This window comes from Scardinius erythrophthalmus (genome assembly GCF_964197995.2).
Source record: "Scardinius erythrophthalmus genome assembly, chromosome: 7".
NCBI lineage: Eukaryota > Metazoa > Chordata > Actinopteri > Cypriniformes > Leuciscidae > Scardinius > Scardinius erythrophthalmus.
In genome coordinates this window covers 3,274,437-3,297,672 of record NC_138227.1, presented here as the reverse complement: position 1 = coordinate 3,297,672, position 23,236 = coordinate 3,274,437, and the positions used below count along the sequence as shown (strand labels likewise).

The following is a 23,236-nucleotide window of genomic DNA, read 5'->3' as shown; positions in this document are numbered from 1 at the left end:
TTCATTTTCACAGCATTATGTTGTTATTTTATTTTTTAAGTTGCCATGTTTAGCTTTGGATATAAATGTTTTGTGTGTCATTATTCTCTAAAGTTTGGAGGATTGTGGTGTCACAGATGAAGGTTGTGCTGCTCTGGCTTCAGCTCTGAGATCAAACCCCTCACACCTGAGACAACTGGATCTGTCTAAGAATGAACTAGGAGACTCAGGAGTGAAGCTACTGAAGGATCTGAAGGATGATCCACATTATAAACTGCAGATACTATATGGTAAGGATAGTTCTTAACAATTTTCATCAAGTAATTTGTATCAGGTTGTACCAGGTTCAGTTCACGTGTGTGTGTGTGTGTGTGTGTGTGTGTGTGTGTGTGTGTGTGTGTGTGTGTGTGTGTGTGTGTGTGTGTGTGTGTGTGTGTGTGTGTGTGAATATTTTGTCTGAGATCATCAGATAATGAGTCTTAAATTAGGCTTCAATTTCTGTAAGTCTCTGAACTTTCAACTGTGTTTAATATGAGTTTAATGCTTCTCATAGTGATTGTGAAAATAATATTAATGTTATTTTCAGCTTTTTCCCTTCAAGTTTTTCTATGTGTGTGATAATCTGATATTTGGGTTGTTTGTTATTAACTGATATTAAGTGTAATGATCATTTCTGCTGGTTCTGTATCAGCTGTCCATTGTGTGAAAGTGACCTTTTATGTGCTTTTGATATTGTAAAGTGACTCTGAGCATCAGATAGAAGCTATATTATCATGTTTGATAATTAATTAATATAGATTATCTAGTTAGTTTTCTTATGAAAAGATGTTTCATACTGTACAGTATATGTGACTGTGTATTTTATTTTAGGTATTACATGACATTCTGATCTTCTGATGATCATCTGATGGTGAATAAGGATCCACTACAGAGACTCACAGTCAACGGAATCAACAGAGACTGAAGATAAAGTGACTTCACTGTTATAAATTAAGACTTCATTTAGATTTCAATGATCCTCTGAAAGACCTGATGAGGCGGCAGTGAAACACCTTTTATTTCACAGCAGCAAAATACAGTTTCACATTCATAGATTCACCATTTTATTTGAATAAACACACAGTATAAACTCAAAAAGGTTGGAGTTTTGTTAGAATAAATAGAGAGAAAAAAAAAACAGTTCAAGCTTACTTTTGGAAAACAAACGATGGAAGCTTGAGTTTATACATCATATTTTTAATAATAGTTTTATTACATTTGTATTAATGTATTAAAGGGGTCATATGATGCATTTTCTTGTTTTTCTTTAGTCTGCTATGTAGCTGTTTTTACATGTATAATAGCTGCATACTTACAACGCTCAAACAAAAAGATTTATTCTATCTAATGCCCGATACACACTGTGCGATTTTGGCCTGTCCCAGACAAAAGACGAGCATTGTGAAACAATCGTGGTGATTTCTGGGGTCATGGCTCCTAAATGTCGTACAGTGAAAGCGGTTCACAGACGCCATTGTCACGGTCTTGTGTTTAAAGAATATGGAAGTTTATGTGTAGCAATATTCAATTTGAAATGTAATATGCAAAATGACAATGCAATATGTAAAATGGCAATGCATTTCTGATTTTAAATTTTAATTTCCCCATACATTTGTGCAATGTTTGGTGCAAAATGAAAATGAAAATTCAATTATATAATTTACATTTGCCATTTCATACACTAGTTTTAATATGTAAATTGAATACATTTTAACGCTTTATAAGTAGCAAAATTAAAATGTATTACAGAAATGATTAGATATGTTTAACATGTTCAAGCAAAAACTGTGGCAAAATTGTAATTTAAATGTAATTTTTTCTTAATTGCATTTACACTCACAGTTAAGACACTTGCGATTGCATTTCCATTAAGTGTCACGTAATGAATATAGCAGAATTCAATGTGCAATTTGAAAATGCATTCTGAGCCGATCACGTGCCCGTTACCTCGGCAACAGGTAAACATAGGCTTTGGTGCGTATTTAGAGGTGTTGGAAGGAAACAGGGCGGCGGCAGAGCTGATACGTGCGTTAAATTCACTAGCAGATGAAGTGGAGCATGGACAGAGAATGGTAGTGTTTCCGAAGATTATTACGCGTCTGCAGGTGATAGAACCAGTACGATGTTGGACCGTCTGGGTCTGGGAGAGTGTTCTGCCTATCAAGCGTCATCGAGACCCATGTCAACATGCTGCGCTGCTGTTGTCTGATGCTGGACTGTGTTGATGGTTTTGTTTTGTATAAGATATTGTCATTGTCTGATACATGCTTATCTTTATTCTTATTAGCCTACTATTAACTGTAATACCCAATAATGTTGGAGAACCTATAGTTTTTCCTTACAAATGCATAGGCCTATTACCCTGTGATCACATAATATGACAAAGCTCCATTGGTATTCGGTATTAATAGCTACCGAAAAATAAATGTGACCGCTCTTTATTTATTTATAACTGACTGTAATGTTCAATAAAGTGACAAATGTGATGTGTGACCATCTCTGTTTATTCAGCTGTATAATCATAAAATATGAGGCAGACATATGCGAGTCCCTTTCCATTTTATAAAGCATATTGATAAGGTATTAATACATATGTACATGGTCACGGAATCTGACGGGTCAAATTCATCGACCTATAGCCTTTTTTGGGTGAATGTGGAGCAGGTTAAACAACGAAGCAGCACACAAAACTTTAACCGGCACAAACAAGACTATTTTGGGTCAATGTGGAGCAGGTAGGGGGGCTGAGTGACCTCAGAATGACCAATAAATAATATTTTAATATTTAAGAAACCGAAGCAGCACAAAATAAAAGTTTATCGGCGCAAATTAGAACAAACATGAGTCTATTTTGGGTGAATATGGCCTATTTTGCCGACGTTTTGCATTGGTTGGGGGCGGGGCCAACTTCACGCAGTGATTGAGCGGGCACGTGATCGGCTCAGAATGCATTTTCAAATTGCACATTGAATTTTGCTACATTCATTGCGTGACACTTAATGGAAATGCAATCGCAAGTGTCTTAACTGTGAGTGTAAATGCAATAAAGAAAAAATAACATTTAAATTACAATTTTGCCACAGTTTTTGCTTGAACATTAAAATATTAAAACTAGTGTATGAAATGGCAAATGTAAATTTTATAATTTCATTTTCATTTTCATTTTGCACCAAACATTGCACAAATGATGGGAAAATTAAAATTTAAATACAGAAATGCATTGCCATTTTACATATTGCATTGTCATTTTGCATATTACATTTCAAATTGAATATTGCTACACATAAGCTTCGATACAAAGATAGCCTGTGATAATTTTAAGTGTCATGATCATCTCACAGTGTGTTTGCTGCTATGACTTATATATATTGACTAACCAAAAAAAATGCAACATGAACGGTTTCTCATTGGTCGAGAAAGCTGCCTGTTCCACATAAAGGCCAGAGCCATATATAGAGAGAGAGAATCGCGACAACTCTATTCACTCCAATTAAACGATTTTTTTTACAACAATGTTGTGTAATTAGAGGAAAAAGCTTCTAAACAGGGGTTAAATATAACATATTATCAGTACATCTGAATCAAATTAACTTGTGTATTAAAGCATAATAATAATAATACATTTATTTTGTATAACGTCTTTAAAGTTGCTTTCTCAAAGCGCTTTACAAGCAAACATAACAACAGAGAAACTACACACTTTGAATACAAAAAATAACCACAAAAAATGTAAATCAAGTAAAAGCAATCCTAAAATAAAATGTTTTAAGAAGAGATTTAAAAGTCACTAATGTATTTGCTTCCCTGATGTCGGCCGGGAGAGAGTTCCAAAGCTTGGGAGCATAGACAGAAAATGCTCGATCACCCCTGGACCGAAGCCGTGTCTTGGGAACAACCAAGAAACCACTCTGCGAGGAATGCAGATTACAAGGTGTGTAAGGCATTAATAAGTCAGTCAAGTACTGAGGAGCCAGATTGTGCAGAGATTTAAATGCCAGCATAAGAATTTTAAAATCAATACGGTACCTGACAGGTAGTCAGTGCAGAGACTCCAGGACAGGGGTTATATGATCCCTAGCCCTGACCCCAGACAACACTCTAGCAGCAGAATTCTGTAGATATTGCAGTTTGTCAACTGATGATTTAGATACCCCAGCTAGAAGACCGTTACAGTAGTCAATACGTGGAAAGACAAAATAATTTATCAACTTCTCAGCAACTGAGAAGGACAACATAGAACATAAGCGTGCTATATTTCTGAGGTGATAAAAGGATGTCTTAACCGTATTCTGCACAAAAGGCTCAAAAGACAGTGTGGCATCAAATATGACACCAAGATTTTTTAATTTGCTCTGAAACTCCAAGGCAACACCATCAACATACAGAATAGGAGACCCAACCTTTCGCAGTTGATGAGGAGAGCCAAGGAGCATAACTTCTGTTTTTGAGCCATTTAAAGACATCCAGATCTTAATCTCAGCAATACAGTTCGAAAGATGCACAACGTCCACTTGCTGGCCCGGTCTTGAATGGATATAAATCTGTGTATTTAAGCGAAGCAAGTGCATTCTGGGAGTTGTTGTCTTTCATCCACATAAGCCAAAAATACATTTTCTGGCTTTTCTTAGTCTAGAAAGCTCCAAATTCTAAAATAATTTTACATTTCTTCTGCATAAATGACCTATTTTAAATACACATTCATCTTTCCAGAGGTGAAGTGTCCCTTTAAATGTAGGTACTTTTTATTCAAAAATATGGGATGAAATCTACCCAAACAAAGTGAGTGCAAATTGTTACCTCAATTTTATTGGGTAGATTCTATAGGTTTGTTTTTACAGTGTACAAACTGTTTATGACAGAAAATGACATTTACTGCCTATTAACATTTACCTTAATGTGTTGCTCTCGGACCACATAAATGCCTTTCCTCATAATTTGCTTGTAATCTGCTTCTCCTCATTTACTTGTATTGAATGGCCAAACAGGTTACAATCATCTTGTTGTTATGACCTCTTATTCTCTAGGGTCAGAAGAGGTAGCATTGAGGTCATGATCAAATTTGGAGTGATTGTGGTGGCAGGAGACAACACATAACAAAGTGATGCGAAAGAAAAATAAGAAGTGGATAATAGTAATAATAATAATGGTGAAAATAAGTAAGGAAAAATATTTACAGATCAAAAATAGATAACAGATAAATAAATAACCTAAGAGAAAAAAGTGACGCAATTAGTGAAGCCAAAGAAATGAAAAGAACAAAACAAAACAAATTCTAACTTGTAATTAAACCTCTAAACTATCTAACAAAAATAAAGGAAAATAAATCAAATTTTCAGCATCAAATGCCCTAACTTATTTACTCTTAACTAACAAATACAAAACATACAGAGGGTGGCGTTCACTTTCTTACCTGGGGTATATATACAGTGAGTTACCTAGGTGTTTCTTTATGTAAGTCACGTGACATTTAACCTGTCTACTTTATAGGGCGAACAACGGCATCAAAAGACAGAAAGAGAACTAAAGGGAAAAAGTATCAAAACAATATTCAAAAACGAGATGGCAAACTAAAAGCAACAAGGTTAAGACATTCACAAAACAAAATTAGCGTACAAAAGAAGTTGCCTCCTCGCGTTTGTTTTGGCTTCCTTTTAACTGCTGGCGGGACTTGATTGGCTGCGGAGGAGTTGACATCACGCCATTGATAAAGAATGACAGCTCTCCAAACCAACAGAAGATTAGAGGTGGAGCCTAAGAAAATGACAGGGAGCGAGAGAAAACACAGGCACGCACAGCCACAGGTGCGTAACAGTTGTACAAAAACATTAATTGTTCAGTATCTTTTAAGCGTTTTAACATCAACAGAGGTATTAGACAAAGTGATCCGACAAGTCCGTATTTGTTTATTTTAATAGCTGAACTTGTAAGATACGACTGAAATAGTAAAGATATTAGGTCCTTGAATGGCTTGGGGAGTCAGCTATTAATAAGCCAATTGACCCTTCACTAAGCCCCGCCCTCCTTAGTTACTGTTGCTACGCCTGTCAAGCTTTTGTGCCTGGCACGTCTATTACAGTATGTATGGCACTGGTTTCAGACATTCCCAAGGAGATAATTAGTCATTTTTGGCGAACAGGTGAAAATATGAGAGAGCAAGACTGCAGTATGCATTCGAGGGCTATATCCACGACATAATATGCAAACGATTAGAGAATAATTTCATCAAAATTGAAGCTAAAGTCTATAATGTTAGGTCCCAGCGCAAGCAGCAGCCGCCTCATACGCTGACCATTCAAATGGGAAACACACAAACTGAGGAACAGCTCTGTGCATGCACAGCAGGGTAAGTGAAATGTGAAAATTTTCACATTCTAATATTTATAAATCAAACAGCTTATCCATAAGTATTGTGGAACAAACACAAGACATTAGCCTGACCACATTGCAATGATAACATTCTCACGCTTATTTTAGCGCACCAGGCTAACGTTACTGCTCACACGTCGTGGGTCACATTAGTGACTACTGTTATGAACTGATTAAGTTTGCATACCAACCTTTTCCTTGGAGATCTCCGGCAAGCCCCGTGATGTTCCCTGCTTTTACTAACTAACGTTACCTTTTACTTTTACTAGAACTAACACCGGGAGATCGCGATCGGATTGGGGGTAACGTTACTAGTTTGGCCGTCGATTAACAAAATGCTGAAATATATTTTTAAGTAACGTTAAGTTATGTCAGTGAGCCTCCGTCTTGTCTTTAATCACACTGCTTGATCCACTAGCTGGACAAAAACTTTATTCTAGCGCTGCTATAAAGCCAAAACATTTCCTATTATCAATGTAAAGCTGCTTTGGAACAATCTACATTGATAAAAGCACTATATAAATGAAGATGACGCCCGGCATTTCTCCCCTTGGGTTTTAGGTTTCGGGAAGGGAACAAAATCCACCACCCCGTCCAAACTTTTAGGATACCGGGTATCAGATTTGCACAATCCATACGCACAACGCTTTGGCATGTTTCCCTCTCGCTCGAAAGCTTGACTGACCTCCCGCGCTTAGTTACGGTTGCTAAGCCACGATTGGCCTGTGGCGGTTTTCGGGCGTGGCTTAGCGAAGGGTCAATTATCAAACGATGCTACTCTGTTTCTTTGTGATGCAGAGCAGATCCCAGCTGCCCAAAGCCTTTGGTCTGAAATTACATTTTAAAAAGTACAAGTTGATGGCAGTGCATAATCAGACTGAATCTCAATTGTTTAATATTCCATTAAAAAATGAGGTAAAATATTTGGCAATTATTATTGTTATTACTAAAGACACTAAAATTAGAAACATTTTTTTTAAAATGTGTGGTTACAAAGTGATATCACCATTTTTGGCTCAATTTTATTACAGAAAATCGAAGTACTTTCCAGGCTGATTTACCCTGCATATTCTTTAGGTATCTCTGACAGGTGGATAAAGGATATTAATCAAATTCAGTTTAAATTTCTTTGGCAAAAAGAAAGGACTTTCAGGACTGAATGGATTAAGGTGTCTGATCCATTGCACACATTATGGATGGGGAACGAAATTTCCAATGAAAAATACAATATTACTCTGAATGTATATGTCTTTGTCAAAAGCTGTTCCTGATGGTTTGGTTCAGACTTCTAATCTTTAAGACTCATGTGTAACAAAAAAGCCCTTAAACTATGTAATCTTCTGAAGGTATTTTCTGATGATAATATTTTATGTATTTATGAACATGTGTTCTTTACATCTCTTTAGGTTTATGTTGTTTATTTATTCTGTTTGCTGCCATTTGGACTTCTTGGAATTGTATTAATATTTGTCTTTTTCAGGGTTTGTTTGGAATTTTGTATGTTTCTTCAAGCATTAAAAATCATCTCACTCCAGGGGATCTCACTTAATCTTATCCTGTATTTTACAGAGTATATGTATGTTTTGATTTGAGACATGAATAAGAATTTTTCCGCATGATTCATGTGATTTTCAGGGACTGATACTGTTCTGTGATTTATTTTTTCTCTCTCCAGTCAAAGTAGGTCATGTGCCGAATCCAGAAAAACCTGCTAGATTACATACACATTTCTGAACACAAAGTTCAGTTCAACTGAAGGTGTTTTTCAGGCTGTGCCGTGAAGGAGAAAACATGATATATTAACGAAGAACCAACATCAAAATAGTAAGTACTTTCATGAAATATTTCAGTGCACTGGGACAAATGGATCATATTTCCTTTCAAGGTGAAGTGAATGAGTGAACTTAAATATGCCTTGGCTTATAGATTATTACATTAGCCTACATTTAACATAGAGTGTTAAATAACACAAATCATAGTGTTGTAAATATAAAATGTAAAAATTTATAAGAATTTTGGTAGATTTACAATGCTAATAGCCATGGAAATGCATCGTTACAGTCTGTAAACATATCTTAACAACACAATGCAATCACTAGTAAGACTTCCTGTTAATAAAGTATCTGGTAAGAATCTATTCTATATTATCAATGCATTAAATCACATTACACTTTAATATAAATAAATAAAACAAATTAAGTGATGTCTCATGTCTGAAGTCAAGGACAGGCGTCCAATGACATTGTAACCAATGACATTTGAGGTTATTAAAACAGTAAGTCCCGCCCCTCGAATGCCAAAAATAAAAGTGTTCGAGCCAGCCAGAGCCGATAAATATGATATATATGTTTTTCAACGGCTCTGGTTCGAGCGAGCAAAAGCAGCAGGCGAGAGGAGATCAAGCGTGAGAGCGTGGGGAATGATCATGCGCGCGCGCGGGGGCTTATATTGCGTGCAGAGGAGATATCACGCGCGCGCGCAGGGTTTGAATGAGCTCGCGAGTTCCTGTTTCCTCGCGTGTAGATCTGGGGCACGTTCAAGTTCAAAACGGTGCGCAACGTTTTGCTACGGTTTCCGGTGTTACAATATATTCGGTTCCTGAAATATTTGGTTCCAATGGGTGGAGCTACCATGAATATTCACGAGACCATAGCGTGGGCGGAGCGACAAATACAAGCGAGTGGAACGGAAATTATTAGCGTGCACGAGCGCCTGCTCGTTTTGTTTTATGGATTATTTATTTCAAACAGGTAATAAAGTTGAACGAAGTTAATCTTAAAGGTATAGCGGAGGATGTTTTACTTCCTGGTGGGTAGTGTAAACTATTGGTCCTCCTAATTGTCAATCATTCTGGTGAATCAATCAAACTTTTCAAAAAGTGGAGAGGGCGGGTCTTATCTAAAATTTGGAAAGATCCTCCGCTATACCTTTTTAAACTAGTCGTATATATTTTATAAATAATTCATCGTTTTGTAGCATGTGTTTTAGTACTGAGTTTACCTGAACTGAACTAATCCTGCAGGAAGCGTTGCAAGACCTACAATAAAGGCATATTTCTCCAAATTTTCCCAGATTAGTTGTTGCTGACATTATAGAACTGTTCGTTTCTCATGAGTGACTGAGATTAGGATTTTAAAGGTGTGTGATTGCTGTTTAAATAAATATTTACAAATATATTCTTGTGTATTTATTTTGTCTCCCAAAGTTGTCTGCATTAAAATAGCCTTTAAATTATAGGCTGATAGCTCAAGACAACATAAGAACTTGGAGTTGCATGTTGCATGCTTTGGATGTTGCTTATAAGGACTTAACTGAAATTTTTTTTGATACACAACCTTTACTTTATCAAAGGTTATCATAAATGTTAGACTTCAGATGCATTAACAGTTGTTTTCTCTAGCAATGCTTTAGAACAGTGGTCAAATTAATTGATAATAATGACTAACCATTAGTCATAAAAATTAGGCCTACATCTTATCAGTTTAGTAATGTTATCACTCTTATGTAATCTTTTTGTAAACAAGTGAACAGAAAAATACACTGGTGTAGAAGGCATGGGTATACCAAAAGGTATATTTATAAATACATATTTGAATAATATAGTAAATATTTTATTAGTCCTGCTGTATTAATTTTGTCCTTGATCCCATTTTTTCTCTTGTCTAACATTCTTGTTTTTACAGCTGAATATGAATAAAATATGTAATTTTAAGACACTGTATCTTACTATAAAATAATTTCGAGTTAATGAATGAATGCTTTAAAAAACAGATGTTTTTGTTTATCAATTTTAAACAGTCTAGATCATATTTAGGATAGGTAGATAACTTTATGCATATAGTTTTATATTATAAAAATTATATCTATTATAGCCTATTCTTTAAATGAGGATACTTTTTAATTATATGTCCATATCCCACCACACCTGAGAAACTGACCTCTATTTCTGACCTCTATGTCTGTGTAATTTACTATTGTACACAGCTTTGGCCAATAAATAATTGGTTTAGTACATATAGTTTGTGAAGCATTCAACATCCAATTAGCTGTGGTGATGTTTTAAAATAATAACGAGTCTCAACCACAATTCATATAAATAAACCTACCCATCTTTGTTGAATTTGTCACTTGGGCTGTCAATATAGATAAGGAAATGTTTAAAACCTTTTATGAATTGAAACAATCTGGAAAGGTTCCTCATGGTGTTTCTAAAAGAAATATGTCCTTCTTAGAAGGGCACAGAACTTCACAATGAGAGGTGAGTTAAGTAGCCGAACACTTAGTGATTTCTCTGTTTCTTCATGATCAAAACATACTACTTTTAGATGAGGTCTTTTACTATATTATACAGTGAGGTTTTTATTTGCCCTAGATGCAAACACCCTTAATTTTGTAATCCCATGCATGATATCAATGACAGAAAATTTGAAATTTGGCATTGCCAAATAAAAAACTAAATTAAATGAATCAATTTGCTAGAGTTTTGTCTCTGTTTTATTACAATTAAGTGCACTTACCTTTGGAATGGTACATTCAAAACTACAAATTGCACAAACTGAGTATAAAATTACTTTAGTTGGACCTTGCTATGTATACATCAATACAATTGAAATAATTATCACTTAATTTGACCAATGTTCTAAAGCATTGCTAGAGAAAACAACTGTTAAAGCAACTGAAGCTTAACATTTATGATAACCTTTGACAGTTGTGTATCAAAAAGATTTTCAGTTGAGTGTAGAGCAGCATTCAAAGCATGCAACAACATGCAACTCCAAGTAGCCTATATGTTGTCTTGAGCTATCATCAAGCTATTTCAATAATAGCCTACAGACAACTTTGGGAGACAGAATCAAAACACAAGAATATTTTGTAAATATTTATTTAAACATGCAATACTAGACATTTAAAAAGCTTAATCTCAGTCATTCGTGAGAAACGAACAGTTAGGAGTAGTTTAGGACAAAACGCGATCTGAGGCGCTCATGCTAATAATTTCTGTTCCACTCGCTTGTATATGCCCCGCCCATGCACGCTATGGTCTCGTGAATATTCATGGTAGCTCCACCCATTGGAACCAAATATTTCAGGAACCGAATATATTGTAACACCGGGTTGAACGCCATGTTTCCTGGAAACGGCGTGCACCGGTGTTATGTGCAACGGGGTTTGAGATACGTTTTCTCTTGTTTGGTGGGTGTGTCAGAACTGCAGTCCAATCAGCAGCAACATGTATATAAAGCACGGGGTATTAAAGTGAACTGAACTCGTTCAATGGGTTCAAGGAAAGTAATTTACAAATGTGTTCGATGCAGCTCGGTATACGCAACAACTGAGGATATTACAAGACATGTTTGTCGTAAGTTTTATTGTAAAAATATAGGATATCAACATAATGATGTAGTTGTTTATATTTTTAGCTTCATTGCAAATGACATTTGGTATAGAAATAAACAATGGTAATTAAGTGCTTTTCCTAAAAATGAGAAAGAAAATACAGCGTATTAAAACAGTATGAACTACAAATAAAGTCAGTATGTAAGGCTAAATAGATGTGTTTTAGTCTGAATTAGGTAAGATGTGTGCTTCCATTTCAGTTTCAGCAATCCCTTCACTCGGGATGTTCTCTTTTGTTCTGGGCGGCAAGTGCAGTAACTGTAACATCGGCTGCGTTCAGCCCCAACAAAACGTTGCACAACGTTTTTTAAACAGAAACAGTGATGCGTTGAACACACTGTTCTGATGACGCAAGAGTTGCAACTATGGCATCTGAGAAGGCCATTCTTTGTGTTCTTTGTGAAGAATTTTCGGAGCCTGATGAAGTCGGTATAAATGTGTTTAATACTACAAAATATGCCCGATGTTACAGTCACTGCACTTGCCGCCCAGAACAAAAGAGAACATCCCAATCGAGTGATTGCTGAAACTGAAATGGAAGCACACATCTTACCTAATTCAGACTAAAACACACCTATTTAGCCTCACATACTGACTTTATTTGTAGTTCATACTGTTTTAATACCCTGTATTTTCTTTCTCATTTTTAGGAAAAGCACTAATTACCATTGTTTATTTCTATACCAAATGTCATACATTTGCAATGAAGCTAAAAACTACATTATTATGTTGATATTCTATATTTTTACAATAAAACTTACTACAAACATGTCTTCTAATATCCTCAGTTGTTGCGTATACTGAGCTACATCGAACACATTTGTAAATTACTTTACTTGAACCCATTGTGCGAGTTCACTTTAATACCGCGTGCTTTATATACATGTTGCTGCTGATTGGACTGCAGTTCTGACACACCCACCAAACAAGAGAAAACGTATCTCAAACCCCGTTGCACACCGTTTCCAGGAAACATGACGTTCAACCCGGAAACCGTAGCAAAACGTTGTGCACCGTTTTGAACTTGAACGTGCCCCTGATAATCAAACTTAATTAAACACTTAGTTAATCAACCCAATCAACGAGTTAAGGGGTGTATATATAGTGGTAGTCAGAATTAATGACACCCCTGGTAATTATGATTAAAAATGGCTGTAAAAAATAAATCTGCATCGTTTATCCTTTTGATCTTTCATTCAAAAAATTCGCAAAAATCAAACCTTTCATTGAAGTAAAAGAATTTAAAGTGGGGGTAAATCACATTATAAAATAAATGTTTTTGTCTAAAACACGCTGGCCATAATTATTGGCTCCCTGTTATTAAATATTTTTTGCAATCTCCTTTTGCCAAGATAACAGATCTGAGTCTTCTCCTATAATGCCTGATGAGTTTGGAGAATAACTGACAAGAGATCAGCGATCATTCCTCCATACAGAATCTCTCCAGATCCTTCAGATTCACAAGTTCAGGTTGGTGCTTCTTCTCTTCAGTTCACCCCACTCATTTTCTATAGGGTTCAGTTTAGAGGACTGGGACGGTCATGGCAGAAGCTTCATTTTTTGCTCAGTTACCCATTTTTGTGTTGATTTTGATGTTTGTTTTGGACCGTTGTCCTGATGGAAGATCCAACCACGGCTCATTATAAGATTTCTAGCAGAGGCAGACAGGTTTTGATTTTTTATCTGTTGGTATTTGCTAGAATATATAATACCATGTATCTGAACAAGATGTCCAGGATCTCCAGCAAAAAAAAGGCCCACAACATATAAGATCCAGCAGTGTATTTAACCGTAGACATGGGGTACTTTTTATCCCTGTTTGCACCAAACACATCTGGTGGGTTTGCTGCCAAAAAGCCCTTTTTTTTGTTTCATCTGACCACAGAATCCAGTCCCTTTTGAAGATCCAGTCGTGTCTGACCACTGAATATGCTGGAGTTTATTTTTGGAGGAGCAAGGAGGATTTTTCTTGAAACCCTCCCAAACAACATGTGGGTATCTAGGGGTTGTTTGATAAATTTTTTTTTTAGGCTTTCTGACCCCAAGACTCAACTAATCTCTGCAATTCTCCATCTGTGATTATTGAAGAGTCTTTGGCCACTCAAACTCTCCTCCTCACTGTCCATTAAGACAATACAGACACACGTCCTCTTCCTGGCAGATTCGTAACATCTTTAGTTGATTATAACTTCTTAATTATTGCCCTGATGGTCAAAATGTGGATTTTCAATTCTTTAGCTATTTTCTTACAGCCACTTTCTATTTTGTGATGCTCCTCAATCTTTTGATGCACATCAGAACTATATTCTTTGGTTTTACTCATGGTGATGGATGATTAAGGGAATTTGGCCTTTGTGTATTCGTAATATTTAAACTCCTGTGAAACAAGAAGTCATAGCTGGACAATTTAATGTTCCTAGTCACCCTGGTGTGCTAAATAAAGGTAAATATTAATGAGAATATACTTCAGAGATATTTTACTCATAAAAAATTCTAGGGGGGCCAATAATTGTGGCCGACGTGTTTTGGAGATAAACATTTATTTCATAATGTGATTTCCCCCCCACTTTCAATTCAATGAAAGGTTAGAATTTTGGACAAAGTTTGGACATGATAGGAACTTTCTATAGTTAAGAAAACTAACGAAAATCTTCTTAAGAGAAGAGAGAAAAACAAAATTGAATGAACGACAAAATATAAAAAAATAATTAACAGATAAAAACAAACTGAAAAATACGCGAGTGCTTTTTTTGCGCAAAAAACACAATTTACCACTTTATTTACAAAGTCTGCTCTCATACGCATGCGTCGCGGTGCTCTCGTGAATGCGCGTCTCTCTCTCTCTCTCTCTCTCTCTCTCTCTCTCTCTCTCTCTCTCTCTCTGTCTGTCTCTGTCGTCACTCATAGAAAGTGAAAGTAAGTTATCCTGTCGCCATTTTGAGCAGGTAAAATACGTATACGTATACTATACGGAAAAAACCGAGCAGGTGTTTATCAACGTTTAAGAAGGAATTTTATTATGTTAAAGCTGGAGGATTTGAGATCCTGTATCTTGTAAAAGTTTGATCAAGGTGAGTGTTTATTTGTGGTGACTTCCTCATATTAATATGAATCTCTGGCATTTGACATTTTAAGTGATTGTTTGTGTGATATGAAAGGGTTTCTTTCACTTCAGTGTTTCTTTTGTGTTTGGACTGAACATGTTCAATCAGCGTTACTCGGTTTCAGTTATTTAATCGTTTGTCTGTGAATAGGCCAGCCTGATCTCATGAAAATGCGTCTCTATCGCACGCATTGTGTTTATCGTGCAATTTATACGCGAAAATGAGTTTTTGCGTGCATATGATACGCAGTTTTCGCGTGCACACGCACCCCACACACGACTAATCCTACCCATGCGTATAATATGCACGTACCCTACCACTACTAAACCTACCCATGCGTATCATATGCACGTAAAAACTCATTTTGGCGTATACATTGCACGATAAACACAATGCGTCCTATAGAGACATATTTAGTGTGATCGGGGAGTTTAAGTTAACACAGTCACATGATCCTTTTTCTCCCACACTAAATTATGAAGGTTGTTTAATCATTTAATTTAGTGTGTGAATGTTTCTTCATTCAGAGTCAGTGGAGGAGATCAAACTCATCAGATTCTCCTGTATCTTCATCATGGCTGATTCACAAGGATCAAGAGAGGAAGATTTTTCTCCAGGATGCAGGTACTTTCAACAAACACTGTCAAATATTGTATTGAATTACAGAAAAAGATCAGTTTTTGACTAACTAACATGAAATATTAAATAAAAAGATCATAAAGTTTCCTCAATGTGATTTAAGATGAAAGTGTTTATATTAATATGGTTCCTCTCATAAAGAACAAACACAGTAATCTAAAGGATTAAACTGAATCTGTTCTCTGTTCCAGTTCAGTCCAGCAGAAGAGCTCAAACCCAGAGTCCAGCTGTGTGTCTATGAAGAGTAACCGCTCTATGGATCCGCCAGAAGTGTTTAAGAGTGGAGACAAACGGCCTAATCTCAGGTATATAATTTTTTATAAAAGATGTGCTTATTGTATGACACTTTTGAATTAGATGCATAATTTATCTCAGTCAGTCTAATATTATCAATGACATCAACTAAATGTAAGATGAGATTTTTTCCACCTTTATATAATGGAGTTGGTGTAAAATTGAGCAGATTTTTCTAACCGTTCGTTCAGATTTATTGAAATCTTCAGTGTCTGGTCAGAACAGTGATGCTTCATAGCAAGAGCACCGTTACTAGAGTACAGTAAGGTGGTTTATCTTTAAAGGTCAGCAAAACATCGGCTTCTTTAGTCGATTGAGCCTTCGTCCTCCAATGTGCCTTTGAAAAGAGTTAATTTCTCAAAATAATTACTATTAAAGTTTGAGACAGTGCAAAACACCACTGATTTCCAGACGTTAAAGCAAAAGTGTGACAACACTCCCTGGTCTTTCCTAAGGCAGATGATTCCTGTAAAAGTTAGGGGTGGAACGGTACACAGAAGTCACGGTTCGGTACATACCTCGGTTCAGACATCACGGTTCGGTACGAGTTCGGTACAATGGAGGGAAAAGCAAAACAAAAATGTAGAAGGCAATTTTATTTTATTGTGCATGTCTCAGGCTGTACCACCAAAGGAAAATAAATGTCTTAAGCCTTGTATTTTTTAAATAAGATTTATTAATAAAGTAAAGGCATAGAACCAGTTTATTTGTAGTGCACTGACAATAGTTTTATATAATTAGTTTATTAATTAAATTAATAAAAAGACAAAAAGACCTTGAGATATGTTTGGTAATTGTACCTGAATGAATTTAAAATTAATTTGCTATATTTCAGATCAATATATTTGTTTTCCTTAAAATTTTAATTAACACCAACTTTATTTTCATCTGAATTATAAATAATTTATTTCTGTATAAAATAATACTATTAAAAACAAATTTGATCTTCTTTTAATCAATGTAGAATGTGTAACTTACTCACTGTGTTGGGTGACAGTTGTAGGTTACAGTTTGACAAGAGTTTACAATTTGACAAAAGCACAATGTTGTGTTTTATTGCGAGTGTACACAAATATAAGTAAACACTTTGCAGTTTGAATGATGTCCTATGAACAAAATGACGGAGTATGTTTTTATGTTTCCACTGTTCGATCGCGCCCGCGCCTCTCTCAACACACACACACACACACGCGCGCGCACGCACGCACGCACGCACGCACGCAGGCACACACACACACAACATATTCCAGCATTGCAAACTTGACATTGCAGCCTGTCCATTATAGCCTGTCTATGATTATAGCCACGGAGCTTCAAAGCTAAGGCGGGGCTACAGATTAGGTGTCCCTAAAGAACCCGCGTATAACAGTAGTTCCGCATTACATTAATTAATTTGCACGCGAGTTTTATTTATTTTTATACCGTGTATTCTCCGTGTGTATTCATGCACTGAACCGTGACGCCCGTACCGTTTCGGTTCAATACGAATACATGTACCGTTCCACCCCTAGTAAAAGTGCACAACATTTATAAGTCTGTATGCTTTTTATTTTCACTTAGTTTTAAAACCAGTTCAGTCCAGCAGAAGAGATCAAAACCAGAGTCCAGCTGTGTGTCTATGAAGAGTAACCGCTCTATGGATCCACCAGAAGTGTTTAAGTTTGCGTACAAGCCTGTGATTCAACCACAAGACTTTAATGAAAGCATGTATCCTGGTTTCAGGTAAAATGTAGGACTTTTGTTGTTATTTAATTTTAGGTGCTGCAATTCACATCACAAATCACTCAAACACATGATTAATGATTAAAACATTTTAGAAATCTAATGATGTTCTGTGTCCCATAAATAGTTTTGTAATTTATGGCTATTTACTGCTCTGACTTGTGTAATAATGTGGTATTTTAATCTTACAGCGATGACTCTAAACCTGCTGAAGTCCTCAACACATTGAAATCAAATCTGAGACAGAAGTTTGAATGTTTGCATGAGGGAATATCAAAGCAGGGAAACCCAACACTCCTGAACGAGATCTACACAGAGCTCTACATCACAGAGAGTGAAAGTGGAGGGATCAATAATGAGCATGAGGTGAGACAGATTGAGACACAGTCCAGGAGAGCAGAAACAGAGGACACACCGATCAAATGCAGTGACATCTTTAGACCTTTACCTGGACAAGACAAACCCATCAGAACTGTGCTGACAAAGGGAGTCGCTGGCATTGGAAAAACAGTCTCTGTGCAGAAGTTCATCCTGGACTGGGCTGAAGGGAAAGAGAATCAGGACATCCAGCTCATATTTCCACTTGCTTTCAGAGAGCTCAACTTGATGAAGGACAAAACACTCAGTCTTTCAGATCTTCTTCATCGCTTTTTCCCTGAAACCAAAGAAATGGACATATCCAGTGATGAGTATAAAGTGTTGTTCATCTTTGATGGTCTGGATGAGTGTCGTCTGTCTCTGGATTTTCAGAGCGATGTGAGGTTGTGTGATGTGACTGAATCAGCCTCAGTGGACGAGCTGCTGACGAACCTCATTGTGGGGAATCTGCTTCCCTCTGCTCTCATCTGGATCACCTCCAGACCAGCAGCAGCGGATCTCGTCCCCTCTGAGTGTGTCCATCGAGTGACAGAGGTACGAGGCTTCAGTGACACACAGAAGGAGGAATACTTCAGGAAGAGAATCAGTGATCAGAGTCTGGCCGACAGGATCATCTCACACCTGAAGTCATCAAGGAGCCTCTTTATTATGTGTCACATCCCAGTGTTCTGCTGGATTTCAGCCACTGTTCTAGAGAAGATGTTGAGTGAAGCAGAGAGAGGAGAGATTCCCAAGACTCTCACTCAAATGTACACGCACTTCCTGCTCATTCAGACCAACATCAAACATGAGAAGGACTATGAGAAGAAAGTGAAAGATGAAGACATGATTGTCAAACTGGGGAAACTGGCTTATCGGCAGCTTGTGAAAGGCAACCTGATCTTCTATGAGGAAGACCTGAGCGAGTGTGGCATTGATGTGACAGAAGCATCAGTTTACTCAGGATTGTGCACTCAGATCTTCAGAGAGGAGTTGGGCTTGTGTCAGGGTAAAGTCTTCTGCTTTGTTCATCTGAGCATTCAGGAACATCTAGCAGCTCTATATGTGCATCTCTCCTTTATCAACAATAACATCAATGTGTTTGACCAGATTACCAAACCAACTAATGGAGACACAGTTTCCATATCTAATCTCCATCAGAGAGCTGTGGATGAGGCTTTAGACAGTAGAAATGGGCATCTGGACCTTTTCCTTCGTTTCCTTCTGGGTCTGTCAGTGGAGTCTAATCAGAGTCTCTTACAAGAACTAAAGACACAGACAGCAAACAGCTCTCACAACAATGAGAAAACAGTTGACTATATTAAAGAAAAGATCAGTGAGAATCCCTCTCCAGATAAATACATCAATCTGTTTCACTGTCTGAATGAACTGGGTGATCTTTCTCTGGTGAACGAAGCTCAACCTCATATGAGCCGTGGAGGATTACGTGATGTGAAACTCTCCTCATCTCAGTGGTCAGCTTTAGTGTTTGTGTTGTTGTCCTCAGAGGAGACACTGCAGAAGTTTGACCTGTACAGATTAATTGGAGTCAGAAACGATCAGTAAGTAACACTGAGTGTAATCATAACAATCTAAAACATTATGAACAAAGAGAAACTAAGAGATCAGAGGTGTTTAAATCACGGGGCACAGATTGATTTCTGCGATATTGTAGATAATTTGCGGGTGTTTCTCAAACCGTGGCTGTGTCCTAGTAAGGCTGCATATCTCGACTGCCACGTCATCAAGCGCCTCTGAAGGCCTTCTCAGTTTGAAGGATCTTTTGAAGACAGACTTCATTTAGTGTCTTTAATTCTGCTCATTTTGAAGGATACATCAAGTTTATTCTTCGTGTTCTTCGATCTCCCACAATCCTTTGCACACATTCCAATTAATGTAAAAGAACTGATGGAAAACGAGTCGGCACTGAGTTTATCTGAGTTCATTATAAAATGTAAGACATAGGGCTGGATATCGTTCAAACATTTTAGATACCGATACCAGTTCCTGAACAATACTTTTTTTCAATACCAATTTTATGAACAGATAATGTTATAGCAGAGGCTGTAACATTAATGTGAAGAGGTGGAAAAAAACAAGAAAGCTAAACTGTTAATGCAGCTAACCTTAAGGATAAGCACACTTTACAAGATGGCTAGTTTAATGTGAGTTAATTCCGTTTTACATTTAATTTAACTTAATTTAATTTAACTTAAAATTTAAGTTAAATTAAATTGTATTAATCAAAAAGCATGTGTAATTAATTTAAACCATGAAACTTGTTAATTTAACAGCAATTTATTAAGTTTAACAAAAAATACATTCATAATGTTTTTTTTTCCAAATTCCATTTTATTTTTACCCAGTTCTGCGCTTTCCATTTAATTTTGTCTATATTCTATTTTAATGGTTTAATCAAAACATATCTAATTAATTGAATTTTATAAAAACAACTTAATTTATTAATTTGTATAAAATAATAGGGCCCTATGAATTTTTTTGTTATTTTTTTTGTGTATTTAATTTATTTTTCTGGTAATCAAATGAAGGCATATAACCACAACAGAGGTTTACTGTTAAAATTATAACATGGAAGAAAATTGTTTTAATGTTATTTGTATTATTATTAGTAGTATTAGTAGTAGTAGTATTACATTTAAGATGAACATTATACTGTACAAGAGTAATACATTTCTATCGCAGTTTCTTTAATTTAAACCAACCTTTTTTTTGACAGTTTGCCGTCTAGACCTTCTTCTGTGATGTGACTATAGTTTCTCTCAAATTAAATGTTGGCAACGTGAGAATATTAGACCGCAAAGGGATTATTTAAATATGAATCCTGGATGTTCTGCGTCAATGAATGGCCCAGACGTGCGGTTCCCTTTACTACGCAGCATGTGTGACGCACGCGGTGCTTGTCTGCACCATTCATTGCATCGCGTGCTGTTGCCATCAAGCCGACGTAAACTAGTGTTTTTCCTTGATGCCTCGCCACAGCCAGCATTTGATTTGTGCACATCATACATGCTGCATGCTGATTTTTTCACTGACAAGATTAACTCCTCCGGTAGCGAAATTTGGTACCGAATGGCAAGAAAAAATTTTGATACTCGATGGTATCGAGGCAATTCGGTTTGTGCCTAAAAAGTATTGAACTTGATACCCAGCTCTAGTAAGACACAAAAATGTATTCGGAGATGAAGACATACATGTTATCTTTTGTTTCTGTGTAAATGAATCAATGAACACTAAACTGAAGATAACGTAAGACACTGGGAGACTGTAATGAGGAGTCATCGGATTGAGAATCCATCTGCAGCTTTATTAACTCAGAGTCGAAAACAGGTACAAGCAAGGTCGAGGCAGGCAGCAAACATTCACAGTACAAAGGACAGGCGAGAGGTCTGGGCAGGTAGCTGACAATCACAATCCAAAAGACAGGCAAAGGTCGGGGCAGGCGGCAAGTAGTCAAACAACAAGAAACAGTCCAAGATCAAACACAGAATATAGTCCACAGTAGAAATGCTCAGAAATGATCACCACGGCAAATCAAGACTTTGCAACGGTGGTGTGTGTGTGGAGTGTTTAAATAGTGTTTGTGTGATGAACTGCAGGTGTGTGTAATCAGTCCCAGGTATGAGGGCCTATGGGATTTGTAGTCCAAATAGCAAGTCAATATTCTGGTGAGAGCTCCCTCTGGTGATCTGGAGGAAGCAGAGTGGAAGCCTCTACTGTAACAGAGACACAGACGGCTGCCATTCACTGTAGTACATTAATATAAAAGCCAGTTAATATAAAAATATTTAATATAAAGTATTTTTCAGAAAATACGTTTTAATAGTATTTTTGTGCCGTGACAGTCGGGCGGGAACATGTGTGACGTAGCCATGCACACTTACTAGAGCATCTCATTCTAGTGTTTAATGCTGAGGACTTGAGTCTACAAGACTCAGAAGGACCCGTGTAACTTCATTTTCCAGTTGAGTGCGCAAGGCTTTCAAAGGAAACTCATTTGACCGTTGTGTGCGCACCGTCTGCGCAATCACAAAAATTGGGCTGCAAGCGGATCCTCCTGATGATGAGAATCACGTCACGCGGACGGCCAAAGTAAACTTGATAAAACAGTTAATCGCCTTGATGGCGTTCCTGGTGGCGTTTAGCTCTTCACAGTGGCGTAGCGGACGGGCACGCAGAGCATATTAAATTATCTTAAAAAAACTTTTATCATTAAATTACAGTTAATTTGCCCCGCAATAATTTCATAGCACATCACTGCATAACTGACACGCTTGAGGATAAGAGATTAGATTAACGTACTTCTCATTTCAAAGACAACTTGTTTAACACAAAATACTTATTGATTCATGAAAATACATTTTTTTTCACTATGGGCCACAAGAGAAGTATTAAGAAAATAAATTAGACTAATGTCTCATCATAATTTTTCTTTATCACCAGTTGCTCACAAAATGATAAACAACGATTCACATTTTGTTCGTTATTTCCCATGACAATAAAACTAAGTAAATGATTAAATAAACAAGTAGGTAAATAAAAAAGTAACAAGCAAGCAAACTTGTGTGCTTAAAATTTCTGTGAAATATTTGCTGATGCAGGTACAAAAACACTGAAGAAAAAGAAAAACAAATCTGTGTTGGCTGAATACGAGGCTTCTACAGTTAGATACTAAAACAACTTTTTCACATGTCCTTTATAAAGCAGTGTTGAATTAATAAAATATTTAATGGTATTTAGGAAGGTATAAGGTATTATTTACTTGTGATATGAATTAGGTAACACTTTATAATAACTGCACACTATTAATCATTAGTTAAGCATTAGTAAAAAATTAATTCATAATTAATAAAGCATTAATAGACATCAATAAGCAGTTTATAAATACAGCTGTACATGCTTTATTATTGATTTAGAAGCATATCTATAATGTTTAATAATTGTATTTTTATAATGATCAATTTATCATTTCTAAATGAAGTATAGCATTATTTACAAACCAGTTATTTGGGAGTTGTCAGTGATTCATAAGATCACTTAAGTGTAAGTAAATGTAGTAAATGCAGGTAGTTATAAAGCATTTAGTAGTGGTCAGTTAACTATTTTTGTGAGCTCATCTAAAGTGAGTACAAGTTATGCCTTGTAAAGCATTTATAAAGGGCATTTAAAGGCTCATTGATCTAAACAGAAAAATAGGCCCTTTTTTTGTTTGTTTTTTAAAATTATTCCATAATTTAATGAGGGCCCAGTTCTGGACCCGTTTGTCCCCCTCTGTCGGCGGGCGTGCCAGAGATAGTGTGTTCAAGCCCCGTGTGGGACGA

At 36.5% G+C, this 23,236-nt stretch overlaps 1 protein-coding gene across 5 annotated transcripts in view; it reads left to right on the top strand.

The window, feature by feature from the left end:
• LOC308694111 (NLR family CARD domain-containing protein 3-like) overlaps nt 1-23,236 on the top strand; it is an 81,866-nt gene that overhangs the window by 46,875 nt on the left and 11,755 nt on the right. For 2 of the 5 annotated variants that reach the window (XM_081371419.1, XM_081371421.1), the window contains exons 1-5: nt 14,681-14,852; nt 15,413-15,509; nt 15,716-15,829; nt 17,379-17,540; nt 17,732-19,459. In XM_081371419.1, the coding sequence (XP_081227545.1) occupies nt 15,460-15,509; nt 15,716-15,829; nt 17,379-17,540; nt 17,732-19,459 (2,054 nt within the window). In that variant the 5' untranslated portion in view covers nt 14,681-14,852; nt 15,413-15,459. Of the gene's footprint in view, nt 1-13,133; nt 13,252-14,680; nt 14,853-15,412; nt 15,510-15,715; nt 15,830-17,378; nt 17,541-17,731; nt 19,460-23,236 lie in introns of those variants that run through there. The other 3 variants (XM_081371418.1, XM_081371417.1, XM_081371420.1) reach the window with 2 other exon arrangements.